We start from the raw sequence: 16,994 nt of genomic DNA, 5'->3' as shown, positions 1-16,994 counted from the left end.
GTTTTATAAATTTCAGCTAGTAGTACTACATATATATGTAGTACTACTACGGTGTAGTATTACGTAGTACTATGCGGTGCTAAGGTACTTGCAGTACCTTAGCACCGCATGTACGTTTCTGTACACCTGATAACGTGTATGCGAAAATTCTGATAATCGGGGTAATTAAGATGCGAACGTGTTACAAACAAACACACATTTGTAATATTAGTTAGGATAACGAATTAATTTCGAAGCTAAAACCTTATTCTTTTAAAATGTATTTTATTTTAAATTATATAATGTAGTTATTCTACAACAGAATTAACGATAACGCTGGAACTGACTATACACTCATAAATAGTAAACGTTGGATAGATGAGCTTTCTGATTCGATTTGTGCTCATGTATTCTATATCAACATATAGTTTCAATAAGAGTAGTAAATGCTTAAACTTAATTGAAATTGTAGTCTGTAGTTATTATAAATTAATACTAGCTCACCCGACTTGGCTTAGCACGGAAAGAATAAGGGTGTTACTAAAAATTTTAGATTTTGTACCAGGTACGTTCACAGGTGCACGAACAACTCACTAAAATTTCATTACAATCGGATGAATGGCTTAGGAACGTATAGGCTTAGAAACCCTTCATACATTTTTACTTATTAAGGAAAAGTTTAAAATATTACGATTATAATTTTGCTCGTTAACGTTATCTATCCTAGTTATTAGTTAATATATTCGTATACCAAATAAAAAATAACTTTAATGACATAAATACCTCATATTAATAACACTTTTTAACTTCCCACTGGGAAGGCATTGAGAAGTTAATAAATATATAATAAGTTTTCAACTAGTTTTTAGAAAATCATGTTTATATCGGATTTGGAGTCAATTGGTCAAGCTGATCAATAATTAAGCCATTCGAAAAATTTAAATTTTAAAAAACATTTTTTATCAAATAATAACAAAATTTCGGTCTGGTAGTTTTTTTTTGTAATAAAAACTATTTTAAACTTCAATAACTGCGTCGAATGCCTCAAACCACGCTTTCAAACTCGAGCTACACATTCAAAGGGTATTGCAGTTTTCCAACTAGTGTTTTTCTTACGTAATATCGAAATTTTCTAACCAGTTTTGTTGAGATAATTTGTTGCGGTACAGTATTAAAAGAAAGGCGCTATTTAATTAATGTTCGTTCCTTAATCACGCAGTCAACATTTTTGACATGTAAATATATGCCCACGGTTTGAACTGCATAATGTATGCAGTTTACAGCAATTTATAAAGTTTGAATGAAAACTATGAAACTTAACTTTTGTAAGTAACCAACTACTTTTATAAGTACTTAAACATAAGAGTCTCCTTTTGGTTTAGCATTTTAGTAAGTTTTTGTGGCAACCGGTGTTTACAATCAACGGGTTGACTACCAAATCCGAACTCAAAATTAAATTTACCGTGGAATCTTAATACTTAATATCTTTGCATGCAATTGTCTTCTTAGCAGAATTACACAGACAGTGTGCCGCGTCCGAAGTGCATCGTGAGTTACCAAAAAACGAATACTTAAGAGATTTAAAGGAATCAGTGTGGAATGATATTTCACAACGTGTTCGAACCCACAGAAGACCCCTCTCCCCTGCCTACGGCTATGGACGCAGCACCCCTTTATAATCAAAACTTCGCAAAATCCTTCCTAATTGCGCTTCTACACTACGTAGTGAATGTTCTCCAAAATAATTCACGTCTTTATGTATATTAATATTATAAAGAGTTTGTTGGTTGTTTATTTCAAATATATAATATATAACCAGTCCAAATTGAAACCAAAACTCTGCGTTAAATAGCCCATTGACTAAAAAATGTGTTATATATAACATCACGCTATGATTCTGGATAAGGTTTAACGCGCGTTAAACCGTGTAAAGTAATTGCTCTGCACGGTTTATCAATACGTCCAGATATTATGTCATGGGTTGACTTCCTAAGTATACCACCTATCTAGAAACGCGGTAGCGTGTCAGCCAAGTTCAAGTAACAGAACTGGCGAGCAGCACCGTGTGTAATATTACACGAAGCATTTGGAGCCACTTTTGACCTCCTCATAACTCAAAAACTATTTGACATATTCTGTATAACGGTTCTTGCCCGTCTGTTCCACCTGTAAAGACCTGTTTGCACTTAGGTCAGTAAAAAAACGTTCGATGCACTGAGCTCTCTACGATGCCTTCAATCTGTTATGCTAGTACCTACCAAAATGTCATCAGAAAATTTTCTTATTCTTTGTATTCCTAATTATTTCATTCAGAATTTTGTCGAAAGCTCAAGTGGCTTCCTATATGCTGTCGCCGGAACTTGCACATGCTTTCTCGTCAGTAATATGTGTTTTTCAAGCCAAATAAACCCAATTATTTGAAAGAGAATTTTAAGTATCTTGGGTACTCTTATATCTCAATATAGTCACAGAACTTTGCGTATAAAATTCAGATGCACAAAATAAAATTTTATAATCAGTCCTTCACGGTCCAGGCAATCAAATTCTGGATTGCTTTACCTATTCCTTAAACTGGAGACTATTATTATTTTTATTTATTTTTAAAACTCGTTTATGAAGGCTACTCATAAATATTACACTAACAGTAAACGGGAATTCGAAAATTACCAGCTTATGCCATTTTTATTGCATATTCTTATGTAAAATATTGACAATTCGATTTTTTTTATAATTTTCGCGAATAATTCTTTTTTAAGAGATTTTTGCAATCGGTCTACCTATCAAGACAAATAAAAGCTATCGTTCTTTGAAAAGGATAAAGATATTACACGCCAACCTTGGCAAGTTTACTTTTCTGAAACTCGGAGGTGAAATTATATTGTAACTTTGTAAATTATGAACAGTCATAAACATATAACATAAGCAGCCCGTAAATGTCCCACTGCTGGGATAAAGGCCTCCTCTCCCTTTGAGGAGAAGGTTTGGAGCATATTCCACCACGCTGCTCCAATGCGGGTTGGCGGAATACACATGTGGCTGAATTTCGTTGAAATTAGACACATGCAGGTTTCCTCACGATGTTTTCCTTCACCGCCGAGCACGAGATGAATTATAAACACAAATTAAGCACATGAAATTTCAGTGGTGCCTGCCTGGGTTTGAACCCGAAATCATCGGTTAAGATGCACGCGTTCTAACCACTGGGCCATCTCGGCTCTAAAATCTCGGCTCTTTTATCACAGTCATAAAATATCCTTAATTATCTGTGGTACTTATGTTGATAAAATTTTAATAATCATATATAAAAAAGGACTGTATATACGCATGTACGCTTATATTAGGCATGAAAGCATTCGTACATATTTTAGTAGATATATTTGTAGTCATTACAAATAGTTAAATAAACAGGAAAAAAAATAAGGTTAATGATTTTTACATTTAGGTGGGTATTAAGTAATAAGTGGTTTCATAAATCAGTCGAGAAATAAAGTAAGCTACGTTAAGCCAACGCTAACGAACGTCTTATTTACAGGAATTATGATTTAGAAAGGGCGCATTCTTAAAACAAAAGCGGTACTTCTCTTCAGCCTTGAAAAGGGAGACTCAAAGCTCTTCACAAGCTGCAGTTAGGAACTTAAACTTCGACATAGGTACACCTATAAACGGCTCGGTCTAAGTAATTAACTCTAACGACGACCGCAAGTCAGCAGCCTGTAATAAACGGAAGTTCTATTTGTAAAGATTTTAAGGGAAAAAATCTGAATTCCGTGAAATTTCTTTACGAAATTTTTTGACTTTACAAACATTTGTTTATCCTTTTGTAAAATTTCATAAGGGATGGATGATATTTTGTGTTGGATATTTGACGTTAAATCTAGTACCAGTTCCTTGGCCTTGGGCCAAGTTTTAATTAAAGTGAACTGATGGATTAATAGACATTCTTACGCTGCACAGCAGATCCACAATGGATCAATGTGATCGATGACAATATTCTTAAGAATCTTTGCGAAAACACGTATACCTTATAAACGGGGAGGTGTAAGATACAGTAGAACTGTCACTGTAATTAGGCATTACTCTTGATACTAAATTGCAGTAAGCTTTTAAGTTCTTATCAAAACAACAATGTTTTGAAAAGGACTCCAAAACGAGCGGCTAAGTTAGCTGCCTTAGAGGTAAATTAAGCAGTGATTTTTCTTACTCAGAAATTGATTACTACTAGATAGTTTGATACCTAGATGACGAGGCGTCAAAAAGTTAAAGTACTTCCCACAAATTCAATATTGCTCGCGAAACATTTGTAATTCATTTTTTTACGTTTATATGTACGTAGACTTGCATTGTCATTATTATACCCACCATATTCCCATTTTCCTTATACATTTTCTCGGAAAATGTAAAGCTTTCTGTAGAATTCAAGACAATGGTTTTCGATTAAATATGCTTAAGCGAAAGAAAGTCGCGAGTTCAGCATTTATATATGTAAAGTATTTGTAGCTTATATAATAAGTTCCGTAGGTTGAACACATCATCAATTATTTTTAAATAGAATATCAGAATAAGAATTATCTGCTAATTCCTTTATTTAAATTTCCAATATAATATAAGAGACCTGATAGGTTAACATTGGTTCCTTGGGAACGAGGACGGGCCCTTGTGTGGGACGCTACATGCGTTGACACGTTGGCCCCGTCTCATATCCGAGAAACAATTATAAGAGCCGGCGCCACTGCGGAAAAAGCTGAATCAAAAAAAAGATCTAATTGTTCGTGTCTTATGTCAAATTACTTTTTTGTCCCATTTGCTGTCGAAACACTTGCTGCCCTTGGAGTAGTGGTGTAAAAAGCTTCATCAAAAGTATACCTCGCCTTATGGAGGCATCCATTGGTGACAGGAGGGCTGGTTCGTTTTTAGCCCAGAGGAAAGGAATTGCGATTCAACGAGGATAGCTGCTAGCATTCTTGCCACCATTCCACGCGGTCAAGATTTATACAGTAACTATTTTTAATTCATATTTGTATAATTATATATAAGTACACATTAAACTTTCACGAAATATTTATTATGTTCTCCATTTTCAGACACCACGTGATCACGACAGGTACAGTACAAATCTATTCAAACGTCGGGTAAGATAATAAAAACTGGGCACCTACATATCTAATGTCTGAAATTCACACAGCCAAATTTGATGTCTGATATTTACACTGAGTAAAACAGTATCTCTATCATAGATCATTCACTTAACATCAAATATTTAAATGAAACAAAAATGTGATTATATCCGTAACTTTAGAATGATTCATTTTATAATATTTTAACGAGTATTCCCCTTGTGAAGCTGTCCATTTCCCAATGTTTTTTTTTTCTGAATAATTTAATTATTCATACATCAAAGGATACCCTTTGATTTCCTACTTTTATAGAATTATTATACTATATATTTACAAAATCTTTATAATCTATGCGTTATATATAAATTTATGCGTTATATCAATGCTTTATAAACTTCCTTTACGCATAATAATTGCCCCAAGGGTTAGAATTTTGCCTCAGTCAGATCGATGTCGTATTTCCATTTATGCGACGCCCTACTTGAACACATTTCGTCATTAATTTAGCGCCTCAGTACACTCAAATAAATTGATTGAACTGCTTCCGTATAGGGGTGTGTTGTTAATCTGTATAGCTCACTAGTATTTCAAAATTCTTTTTTATATTTATTTATATTTTTCTTAGTTTCATTTGTTATATTCCTATGTATTTAAAGTAGCTATTTGAAAGTAACTCAACCATGTAACCATTCCACAATTCACAATAATCTGCATCAGGCACGTGTGAGTTTTCATAAACATATGTACATAGTGTGATCATTTTCGGGAAAATACAATATTTTTAATAGAAACTAGTTTAAAAATTACGAAATATAAATTTAAACTGATAATCTTCGAAATATATTTCTTTAATTATCAATACAATAATTACGAAACATTATTGAATTATTATTATTATAAAATAAAATTATTTACCCAAACGTATCCTCAGTGTGCGAATCAAACGAGGTTATCTGTGGTTTTTTTTTCTGTATTCTAGCTTTTTGCAAATATTCACATTTTGTAATGCAACAAAACCACAGTGTTGTATTAATATTTTAATGTTTTGGTCTACGTCAATGTGTGATCACCGTATATCGTGTATTTGTCAATTTTATATGACTAGCTATTAATATGACTAATATTATATCGAAATGATAGTATCGGTTAGTATAATTTAAATAAAAGTCGCGCGTTCGTAACGACTAAAAGCATATCCTATCTATGGCTACATATTTAAGTAGATGATTTTCTTTGATTTATTTGGGTTAATCAAAAATTTAAACGATTGGTATACACAGAAGCGAGTTAAAAATAACACCTTAATATAATTGTTATTTTACAGTATTCATTCAATATATAACCACCACCGGCACAGTATGCAGATCCTTCCGAAAGGAACCGACAATCAAATCAGTAATTATTTATTTTTATATAATAAATATTCATAGTCAACTATGTACCTACAATTAAATTTAAATGTCCTGTCGAATGGAACTATGAAACATGAACTACACGTTACTTCAGCTACTAATACAATTTTAATATAGTGTTTTTTTAAAGAAAATTAACATAGGTTATAATAAATTTATTAACAAAAACTAGTATATTTATAAGTTTACCTTTATTTCTGAAATTTATACTACGTTTGTCGCTGACTTTGAAAATATCTATATTCTCGTAAATAAAAAATAATATTGCTGTCAACATATTGTAGCACACTTTTTTTATGAAGATCTGTCTCAATAAAAGAAGTAATTTTATTATAACTTGCTCATAATAAGCAATTCGTTGAAACTCAAAAGCAATGCGTTCTTTACAATCAAAAGCAGAATTGCAATTAAAATGTTGTATTATATATTACATAAGGCAAAACGATGCGGACATTTGAAATCAATCCCCTTCTATCCCTATTTTATTTAAATTACGGAAATGCCGTCTCCCCTACCCATTACATTATGCCTGGAATGTACGATATTACCTTATAAATAAAATAGTCTGGAGCGCCATACGTATGTTTTATTTGACTTATCAAAATGTTCCATTGTATCGGATTCGATTCTACAAATGGCAATATTTTTTATAGGACAGCTCAAAGCGGATGTGGTGGTCTCGATGTTTTTCGTGTCCGTAGTATTGTATGTTTTCGGGCTCTCGAAATTCCACGTGGAGCTTTCTATTTGAGTGTGAAACGTTGTTTTGACTACATTTACCTTCTCGTTAATAACGTGTATTATATGCGAGTCTTAATCGAGAAAGTAATTAAATGATAATACAGTTACTTACCTCATTGCTGTGAAGCCTTTACTAATAGAACTAAATAAACAGTATTTGAACATTGAGTTTGAATATTAGTTTTTTGCGTTTAGTGGACGTATAATAAAGGCAATATCTTATATTAACTTTATTGTATATTTCGTGAAAACCCCGATGGTGCTTCTTCTATAAATAATAATAACTTATATTTAATAGTATATCTCTTTGAAATGTTTGAAATAAAGTTAAGCTTGGCAATTTCGTTACATTAAAATAGATTCTTATCCGCAGTAATTGAGTGCCTAATGTAAAAGTGTTATTACTATTTATTAGAATTAGAATGTACATGAAAATAGGTCAAAATTGAAGGAAATACTATCCAGTTACTGGTTTCCTTGACCTAGTTGGGTCTCCTCCGCCGATAAAAATATGAATTGACTAACAAATAAGTCCTACATCATTATAATAGACTTTTTTCACGGAAGTAGGTACGTTAAGATTATATAGGCCTAAAGAACATTTCTTCAATTAATTCGAGACGAACGAAGTAATCAATGTTTACTGATATCCCTTAATTAAAAATTACTCATAAAATTGTTTAATTTTTTTTATTCTTTAAGATATATTATTCCGAATAGCTTTTAACAAGAATTTTATGTTAATAGCATCAGGCGCGTTACGAAACTTTACAAGGCAAGGAGTCCGAGCCGGGTGTAATATACATATTTTAACGTTAACGACATACCGTGTTATGGCGTAAAATAATAGCCTTATAGCTTTATTACACTTCGCTGATATGCTATGAGAGATGAAGAAAGAAATATACGTTACATAAATAACAAACATATCCGTATTTAATTTTACATAAAGCGCGAAAAGTAGCTGAAGTAAGAAATATTATTTCATTATCATTTTAATTATATTTTGTTCTTAAAATAGAAAATGTGTTTCTTCAGAGCATATAAAATGAAATTATTGGGTTTGAATACAACTGTTTGGATTCATTACAATTAGTTACTCTCTAAGACTATATATATATTACTGGTTAAGCTATCGTGTTATAGCTTACCTTCAATTCGCACACAGTCCTTATCTAACACACAAGGTACTTTTCGCGCAGTGTTGAAGATATAACGGTGCTACACCAGACGGCCGCATCGCGTAGCCATTGCGTCTAAACTGACGCTTCCCCGCCCGCCGCACCGTAGCCATGGAGCTACGAAGCGCTACGCACAATATTCAAGCAATCCCATCACAAAAATTTAAATGTAAAATTATGTCACGCAGTCCTTACAACGGAAGAAGTTGCGAGATGTCTAGAAAGAGAAGTCAATTCAACAACTTTGGCATCGATTTTTTTCTAATAAGTATACCTACCAATATTTATCAAATCAAAATATACTTTATTCAAGTAGGCTTTTACAAGCACTTTTGAATCGTCATTTAACAAACTATTAAAAGTAAAGCTACTACCGGTTCGGAATTTAGGTTCTACCGAGATTTTAGTATAATTAATTCATCAATCAATCAAAAAAATCAATTGATATATATATCGTGATATAGATCATGATATATATCCGCGAACCCTGTTTCTTATAAGTTGTGACTCATTAAAACCCTTCATTTAACTATGCGGTCCATAGAAATATAATGCAGGCAGCATTATATTATTTAATATTATATTTTATATAAACTGGATTTAGTAATGTAGTCGGTTTCTTTGCTAGTTATTATTGATTTTTTTACATATTTTGTTTACTTTAATTCAGTGTTCGCAGATATATATCACGAGATATGTCAATTGATATCTTCTGAACAACACTCATAGATCTATTCTTAAGGTCTGACTCTGAATGATTACTTTTTTATGATTAGTCGATTACAAATTAATATTAAAATAAAATTAGTTGATTTATCTCACAAATAAATGAAGATATAATAATAAAAGGTACTTGTTTTTAAAGAGTTCATTAAAAATTTATTTCTCAAATAGATAGACACTAATTCCTTTGTTACTTTTTTTTATAAAAAATGTGGTATTTCGACACTTCGTACAAATTCCTTTCACATTTTTAAGTGTTTACAGAATGAAATTCGCTTCGTTTTCTTAGCCTGGATATATATCAGATATATATCGAATATATATATGGATCGGATTTTTGATATTTATTATAAAAATCGGATTTTCTCGAACCCTGCTTTAATTACTTATCCTCATTTGGACGTATAATTAAAATTTATTTTCATTAATTCAATTTATCACTATTTAAATAAATGATCGTTCTTACAAGTAACCTATACATCTATCATGACTTTACACAAATAAGTATGTACATCATAGCTTTACACTATTTTTAATATTGATAATGTGTATAGTAATACGAGTATATGTAATAGATATATCATAGAAAGAATAGAATAGATAGAAAAGTTCTATGAAAAGAAATGGTCTTTATTCCACAAAAAATACAAAAAAGGAAAGTTAAGCACGCAATAATTTATTAAATTATGGCTGAAAAAAGCAGTATTATTGCTATAAGTAATCTCTTACAGACAACGTTTCACGAAGAAAAATATCAGTAAGAAATCGGGACAGTTCAATTGGTATAGGTGCTAAATATACGCGTTACATTCTGCATTTGCATTGGCCCAAAACCTTTAAATGAAATTTTTTGTGTGTGAAGTTTTTTTTGTGTTAGACCTAAGAAGCGTTTGGCGGCTTGTTATCTAAATACTATAAAGAAATGTAATATTATGTACTCAGTAATTAAACAAATTACAGACATCTAGGATTCCAATTAAGCCAATTTCTATTTTTGGGATAAAGAAATGATCTTCTTTTCTGTGCGCAAAGTTATTGTAACGGTGTCTTTTATCGACGATACTTTACTGCTTTCCAAAGATGTAAATAAAATAAGCTAATAATAGTGATACATGATTACAGTGACAACAAATAATTAAGTTTTAAATTCTACAAAATGCTTAGTATTGACCTTTACAAAGTAAAAAGGTAAAAACTTAAATCATCTTAAGCGAATTATGTTAATGTTAAAAATTTCAGTATTTGTAGAATCAACATCATCAATCATGTCGGCCTTAAATGAAAGACTCAGCTCTACTACTACTAGACTAATATGAATACTAAGTATTATAATAACCAAAATTACAATCGTAATACTATTATTAATAGTTAGTATAATGGATTTTGTTAACTTTGCCGATTCATATATTCAAATCGTTTGTTAAGAGGCCTTAAATAAAGTACATTTTTATTTGTTTTATATTTAAACGTTATAACGGTATTTATATTTCAACTATTTACTAAAAAGAGCTGGTTTGCCTATTAATAACAATCGTATTGTTGGAGAGACCCTTTCCGGTGCTACCCACTTACGGTTGGCTCACAATATATTCATAACAATATTATGTATATACACAATAATGTTGATTAGATGGATATGATGCTATTTGTGATAAAAACAATTAAGCTTTTTAAATTATTGTTCTTAATGAAATAATAACAAGGAATATATAATGCTCATGTTGCATTTTTAAACTTTGTAACACAAAGTAATAAAATTACCATGTGAGCAAATCAAACAAAGCAATTTCTTCCTTTCCAATGGAACGCATAACACGGCCTGATAAAAGCCATTCAGGTGGAAACTCGAATAAGCAATGTCTAAGCCGCAGTAACGAGGGAGGCCTTTATGAACGTAGATAATCTTGTGTTTGTGTACAGGTCTTAATTTTAAGGTTTTATTCCTGCATCGGCACGGGCATCAGAATCAGTGACTTCAAATTAAATTTTATCAAGTTTTACAGTATAAATACGCAGGTTTGTTTATATGAGATAACAAAAAAATAATATTAGTTGGGTTTTTTTATACTCTTAATTAAAGTGTTAAAGGTTTTTTATATATATCCTGTGATTCTTTTGGTATTTCGATATGGATATATTGTATATTTAACTGTAGAATCATTTATTAGAGATGTTATTCCGTCATTTTAATATTTCTGGATTTAATGAAATTTCACTAATGACTCACTCGAGCAAAACACCTTTAACTAGTAAGTAAAGTAAACTAAAGTAAAGTTACATCCTGTAGTGATTCAGTAAGATTGTACTGATCGAATTTCCGGCTTATTGGGTCACTTTTTATGTGTTTCTGCATTACCGATCTTACCTAACGCACTATTTTAATAAATGAAAACCAAATCTGTACCATCCATTTAAATTAGCAATACTATTTAGATTAAAATAAAAATAAATGAAAATAGTCTTTCTAAATAAAATGCATGGCACCTATTCAAAGATGTGACTTACTTGTTTTAAATCATACCTGTAGGTACTATACCGATTGAATTTTGAATGTTTTATTTTATGCATGATAAAGCTGTGAGTAATTTATAAGAGAATGAGGAGCATACAGACAATAAAATTAAAAGAGATGTAGATTCATAGACAATATTTAACTTTATAAAATTCCAACACAATTCTCATTACATTAATTCTGTATAGAAATTAAAACCTTTTCTTCTTATTTGCCCAATTTTTAATATTCCTTAAATTATGTTGAACAACCAGTTGATACTTTTAAATCAAACCTTAAATACTTTTTTATAACTTTTTATATTCTACAAGAAATAACACATGTTGATTGATAATATCCATCGGGTCCCGTAGATTTGCGTTGAGATAAATGTATGTTGTTCAGTTCTGTGGTGCCGAAATCGTAATCAGAAAACTTTGATAGTATTTGAGAACCGTCAAACGTTTCTTGTTTATTGTTTTGTTTTGAAATAGCTTCCTCATCCATACCTTTGTCTCTTCCTCTATATTTTGAATTCAATAATGTGACATGCAGTTTGACATGATCACGACCAGATTCTTTATCCATGAAACCTGTTATAATATTAAATTAATTCTTAAAATTAATCCATTAAATCTAGATTTGGATATTTCGTTTTTTATTTACTAGTAATGTAAATGAAAATTATTTGTCAAGTTATAAATATGTTACATTATTTTTTCAAGTTGCTTGCCATATAGGCTATTGTTGATATGTCATGTGGTCATTACTGCTCAGAATTTAGCACTGAAAGAAACATTGCCATGCCTTACATCGCCAAAACACCACCAACCTTGTGAACTAAGATGTTATATCTCTTGTGCTTATTATTACACTCGCTCATTCACCCTTGAAACTGGAATACAACCTTTGTGTTACTGTTTGAAGGTAGTTTATGTAATGAGTGAATGATAACTACCAAAACAGGATTGCACATAACACTACTAAACAACTAAATAAATAAAAACTTAACACAAACTTTAATTGCTATTGGTTTGAGAAGTTGACATAGCTATTAGTAGTATATTTCAGGTGACAAAGCCGAATGTTGTAAAACACCAATTACAATTGGTGATGTGTGTTGATAATTATCAACACCGAAGAACATCGAAAACATAATATTATATTGTTTACAGTTTTTATATTGCCGACAAAAGTTCAGCAATTGTATGTTTTTTTTTTTTGTTGATGTTGCAGACACTTTTATCCAATATTATCATGACCTTTTCTTATAATTGGCACCAAATATACCGACAGTTGTAGTCTATTTATTCAATGTATTTAAATTTGACACATTAAAATCATAAAATATGAATTTTAAATTCATGTTAATTTTAAAATACCTGCTTTATAGAAATGTGATACAATAGAATCAACAATTCTCTGAATTAATCCCGAAGGAGCATTGACCTCTTCAACACAACCATATAAAACATTTATCTCCTTAGGGTCATCATTCATGTATGATAATCCTTTCAATCTTATTTGAAGAGGCTGATATTCATTGAGCAGTGGCCTGTAAAAGAGAAAGATTCAAAATAATGGTAAAAAACAATTCATAATCAGACATACTATTTGATACCATTGCACAGTTTAGAACATTTATTATGTCAGAGCAATATAGCGGATTTTTTTTTTTGGTTTCATACATTATACATTTTTCTCTGGCTTCTGTGAGTAATTTTGAGGCTGTCAGACGCTCCTCATTATCCATTAAGCACATAACACCAACAGTTAGATGTAGTTTCTCTCCTCTAATAAACAAAGATTCTTGTAAGCCTCTACTTGCACAGTCACGAAGAACATGCTCCTGTGAAAGAATAATTTTCATTCAGATTGCACTATAGTCAAGGAGCTGGCAAGTCAAATTTATAAATGATATGCTAATTACAGCAATCAAAGTCCAGATAGCCCAATTTAACTCTGGACTGTCATTAAATAGTAAAGCAAACAATGCAGCGGAATAGTTAACTTAAATAAGTTGTTTTGTCATGAACTTTAGTCGGTATATCCAAGTAAATCAACTACAATAAAGCTTGCCAACTGTAATTATTAATTATTATTTTTTTAACAAACTAAACAATTACCTTAAAGTTTTCAAACTGTTTAATAATATTTGGAAGATTCAAAGGAATTGATATAAAGTGTGTGCATCTTTGTTTCATTCGAGATGAAATAACAATTATATTTATTCTTCTTTTAGCTGCTTTAACATTCTGGAAAAAATATATATTTATTTAAAAAATTAGGTACATCAATATAGCTTTTCTAAATGTTCAAAACAAATTCTAGAATAAATAATTAATGAAAATGATAATATTTAATGTTTTTTTTATTTTCTTTTCTTTTTAATTTACTATTTAGTGAATTTCAAACATAACCAGCATACAAACAATAATAAAGATGGCTTGTTTGTTTGTTAGTGTGATATTATATCTTGACATATAAAAAAATCTAAGATCTAATTATTTTATCTAGTTTTGTTCCAAACTATTTCAATATAATTTTCAAATGGTTTTTCAATGTGAAACAAATTCATACAGAAACACTTGGTCCATAGATCGAAATATCCTTATTTTCTCCATGTCTCGGTATTTTAATATCAGTTCTTGTATCCCGCCCAATTCTGCTCACAGTTGCACCTTTTTTACCAATAATTGACCCTAAATAGTGCCTGAAAAATATTAATATAAGGTTAAAAAAAGTCTTTCTCTTACTTATCTGCTAATAAACTAGTAACATGATTATAGTAAGCATAAGGCATACATACTTAGAGACATGAAAACTGGTATAGTATCTACTGTTATCCACTTGTGTTATTTCGGCAAGATCATCATCATCATCATCTTCCTCATCATCAATCTCATTGTATGGCAATTCTGAAAAATTAATAAATGTAACTTGGGTGATCAGTTCCTTGATTTTTACATAAAAACATGTTTGAAATTGGTAGAATAAAATCATTAAAAAAGTATGGACTACTTAAAATTTTGTTTAAAAAAGTATATATGTAATTATTGAAACTTAAAAACTTTTCATAAAAAAAAAAAAAAAATAACTACCAGTTTCGTACAAATCTTGCTCTTGAAACGCTGTAACATTAGTTATGGGATCGTTTACTCTATAGCATCTTCCTTCGATCCAAATCAATTCGGGTTTCAGTATATCATTCATTATATTGTTTAAATTTAAAAACTCAGCACTATAATTATAGCTAAGTATTCCTACATATACATCTGAGTTTAGTTTAGAATATAATCACTGGACAAATTTAGTTTATAGCAATAAACATAAAGACTAAACAAATAATATTATAATAATAATGTATTTTATTGTTTTATTGTGACTGTGTATCAACTATCAAGAAGGTATATACTCAGTATTCAATACCAACTAGGTACCTGCAGTAAAGTATACTACAGGTCCTATACCAGTATTGTGGATAAAATATACCATATGACATATCCAACTTGCCCACTTTTTGACAGATAGTGCACTTGCACTAGTGATTGCGGCAACATAACATTTTGATAATCGATTTGATTATTGCCACTAATTGATATGTAGTATCGATTAACAATTTTTGTCGTTAATTAAAAAAAAAACTTGTTACAATAAAAAACTTCTTCGTTTTGTTGGCAGTTTTAGTGCATGATTTTATTATTATTAAAAAACTGCCGCTATATCGTATCAACTTGTTTGTCGTATAAATTATTTAGTTGAGTATACACTTAAATAAACTTATTACTAAAACGCGGCGTGAATAACATTAAATGAAAGTTTTAAAATATCAAAATAAAAAGACTCGCTATCCGACAAAAATTCCGTGTCAGCAAACTAAGAATCCAGCTTAACACATCTTCCAGGCTTAATAATGGACGGGCGGTTCACATCAACATACTTGACGTAGGGGAAGTGCTACCAGAGACGATGAAGGCGACGTCTCGGCCCTTGCACAGTCCCGTGGTCTGGTGGCGTTTCCTTCACGTTTCCTATTTCAGACGGACCTGAGAAGGATGGCAAACGGGATGACCTAGTGCTGTCGTACTAGTGCATACGAGGACGCCGCCGAGCGACGAGCGGAGAACTGCACGGAGGGGCCGTGGATGCCTTATATCGACACGATCCCACAGTTTCTCTACTCCATGCCGAGGACGGCCATCGCAATAGTTTTAGTCGGTAGGAATCCCACATAACCCAGTTTCCCTCCTCCCCCAGGAGCCTTAATAAAAACAAATTGTTACCGGTGTGTTACCCGAACCATCCGAATACTTACTCTATTCGACTGAACTGAACTGCAGACTATTCACCTGACTTTAGTGTCGCTTTGCCATTCGATGACATAACAATGTAAGGAGATGTTCACAACGCATTACCACAACTTTTTACTACAATACTCAAGAGCAAATCATTTGGTTTAAGGGAGAAATTATTATAATAATTTTCTTCTGTTCAGTGTAAAAAAATACATATTTCACGAGTTTGATAAATTCCATCAGAATAAAAATTGAAATACATTAGAAAAATTAATAAGCATTGTGTATATTCATATTAAGTTTTTTCAGTAAATGTTACTGAAAAAACTTTATATGTACATATAATGGTATGTAAGTGAAACAAAGACGTAATTGTGTTTTTCTATAAGGACATAAAAATTGTTTCTTTTTTACAACAATTTGAGTAAAATACATTGATTTTCACTTATATCAAATTACTAACTCACCTGTAAGGACAAAAAAACAACATTTAAAGCCTTTATTTCAATGTAAAACACAATAGTTTATGTTTACAGTTTTTTTTTTATGTTATGATAATATTACGCACTAATCACGATGTATCCCTTCTTGTCTGATTCCCATTAATGAGTGCGGGTCGAGACGTTTATATCAAAATCGTTATAATAACTGCCTTTTGGTGCTGCAGATACCTAGGTCATCCCAGTTGATGATATAAGTGATGAAAGTTGTATTACCTTGGCCTTTTCGGATTCTTGTCCTATCGGGTTGTGATTATGAGGATATAGAGATTAGGTTTGCTACAGTTATGCTTAATAATTTATAAAGCGCAGTTGGCTAGTTCTTGGAGATTGGTTTATAGATCAGTAGAGTAAACAGCAGTATTCAGTAAAAATAAACTCGAAACACACAGCAACATGTGGGCGTGAAATTTCAGAATGTCATATACGACATTAACCATAATAATTATATAATTTATAGGATACACGTATCAAAATAGAGTATCACTGTAAGTGGGTTAACGACATTTCACATCGATCGATTTCATACCAAGTTACGGAAGACATGTTATTCTTCAT

At 31.2% G+C, this 16,994-nt stretch overlaps 1 protein-coding gene across 1 annotated transcript; it reads right to left on the bottom strand.

Annotated features, from left to right (window-relative positions):
• Positions 1 to 11,942: 11,942 nt before the first annotated feature.
• On the bottom strand, positions 11,943 to 15,150 carry LOC125077047 (activating signal cointegrator 1 complex subunit 1). Its single transcript, XM_047688835.1, has 7 exons — positions 14,743 to 15,150; positions 14,451 to 14,559; positions 14,222 to 14,354; positions 13,768 to 13,896; positions 13,330 to 13,490; positions 13,024 to 13,196; positions 11,943 to 12,234 (listed from the first exon to the last, which is right to left on the bottom strand). Exons 1-7 carry the CDS (start codon positions 14,852 to 14,854, stop codon positions 11,960 to 11,962), a joined length of 1,092 nt encoding a protein of 363 aa, XP_047544791.1. The 5' UTR covers positions 14,855 to 15,150; the 3' UTR covers positions 11,943 to 11,959.
• Positions 15,151 to 16,994: the final 1,844 nt, after the last annotated feature.

Source organism: Vanessa atalanta, chromosome 3, assembly GCF_905147765.1.
Source record: "Vanessa atalanta chromosome 3, ilVanAtal1.2, whole genome shotgun sequence".
NCBI classification, from domain to species: domain Eukaryota; kingdom Metazoa; phylum Arthropoda; class Insecta; order Lepidoptera; family Nymphalidae; genus Vanessa; species Vanessa atalanta.
Note: the sequence above shows the minus strand (reverse complement) of the source record. Positions and strands in the feature narration are given on the sequence as shown.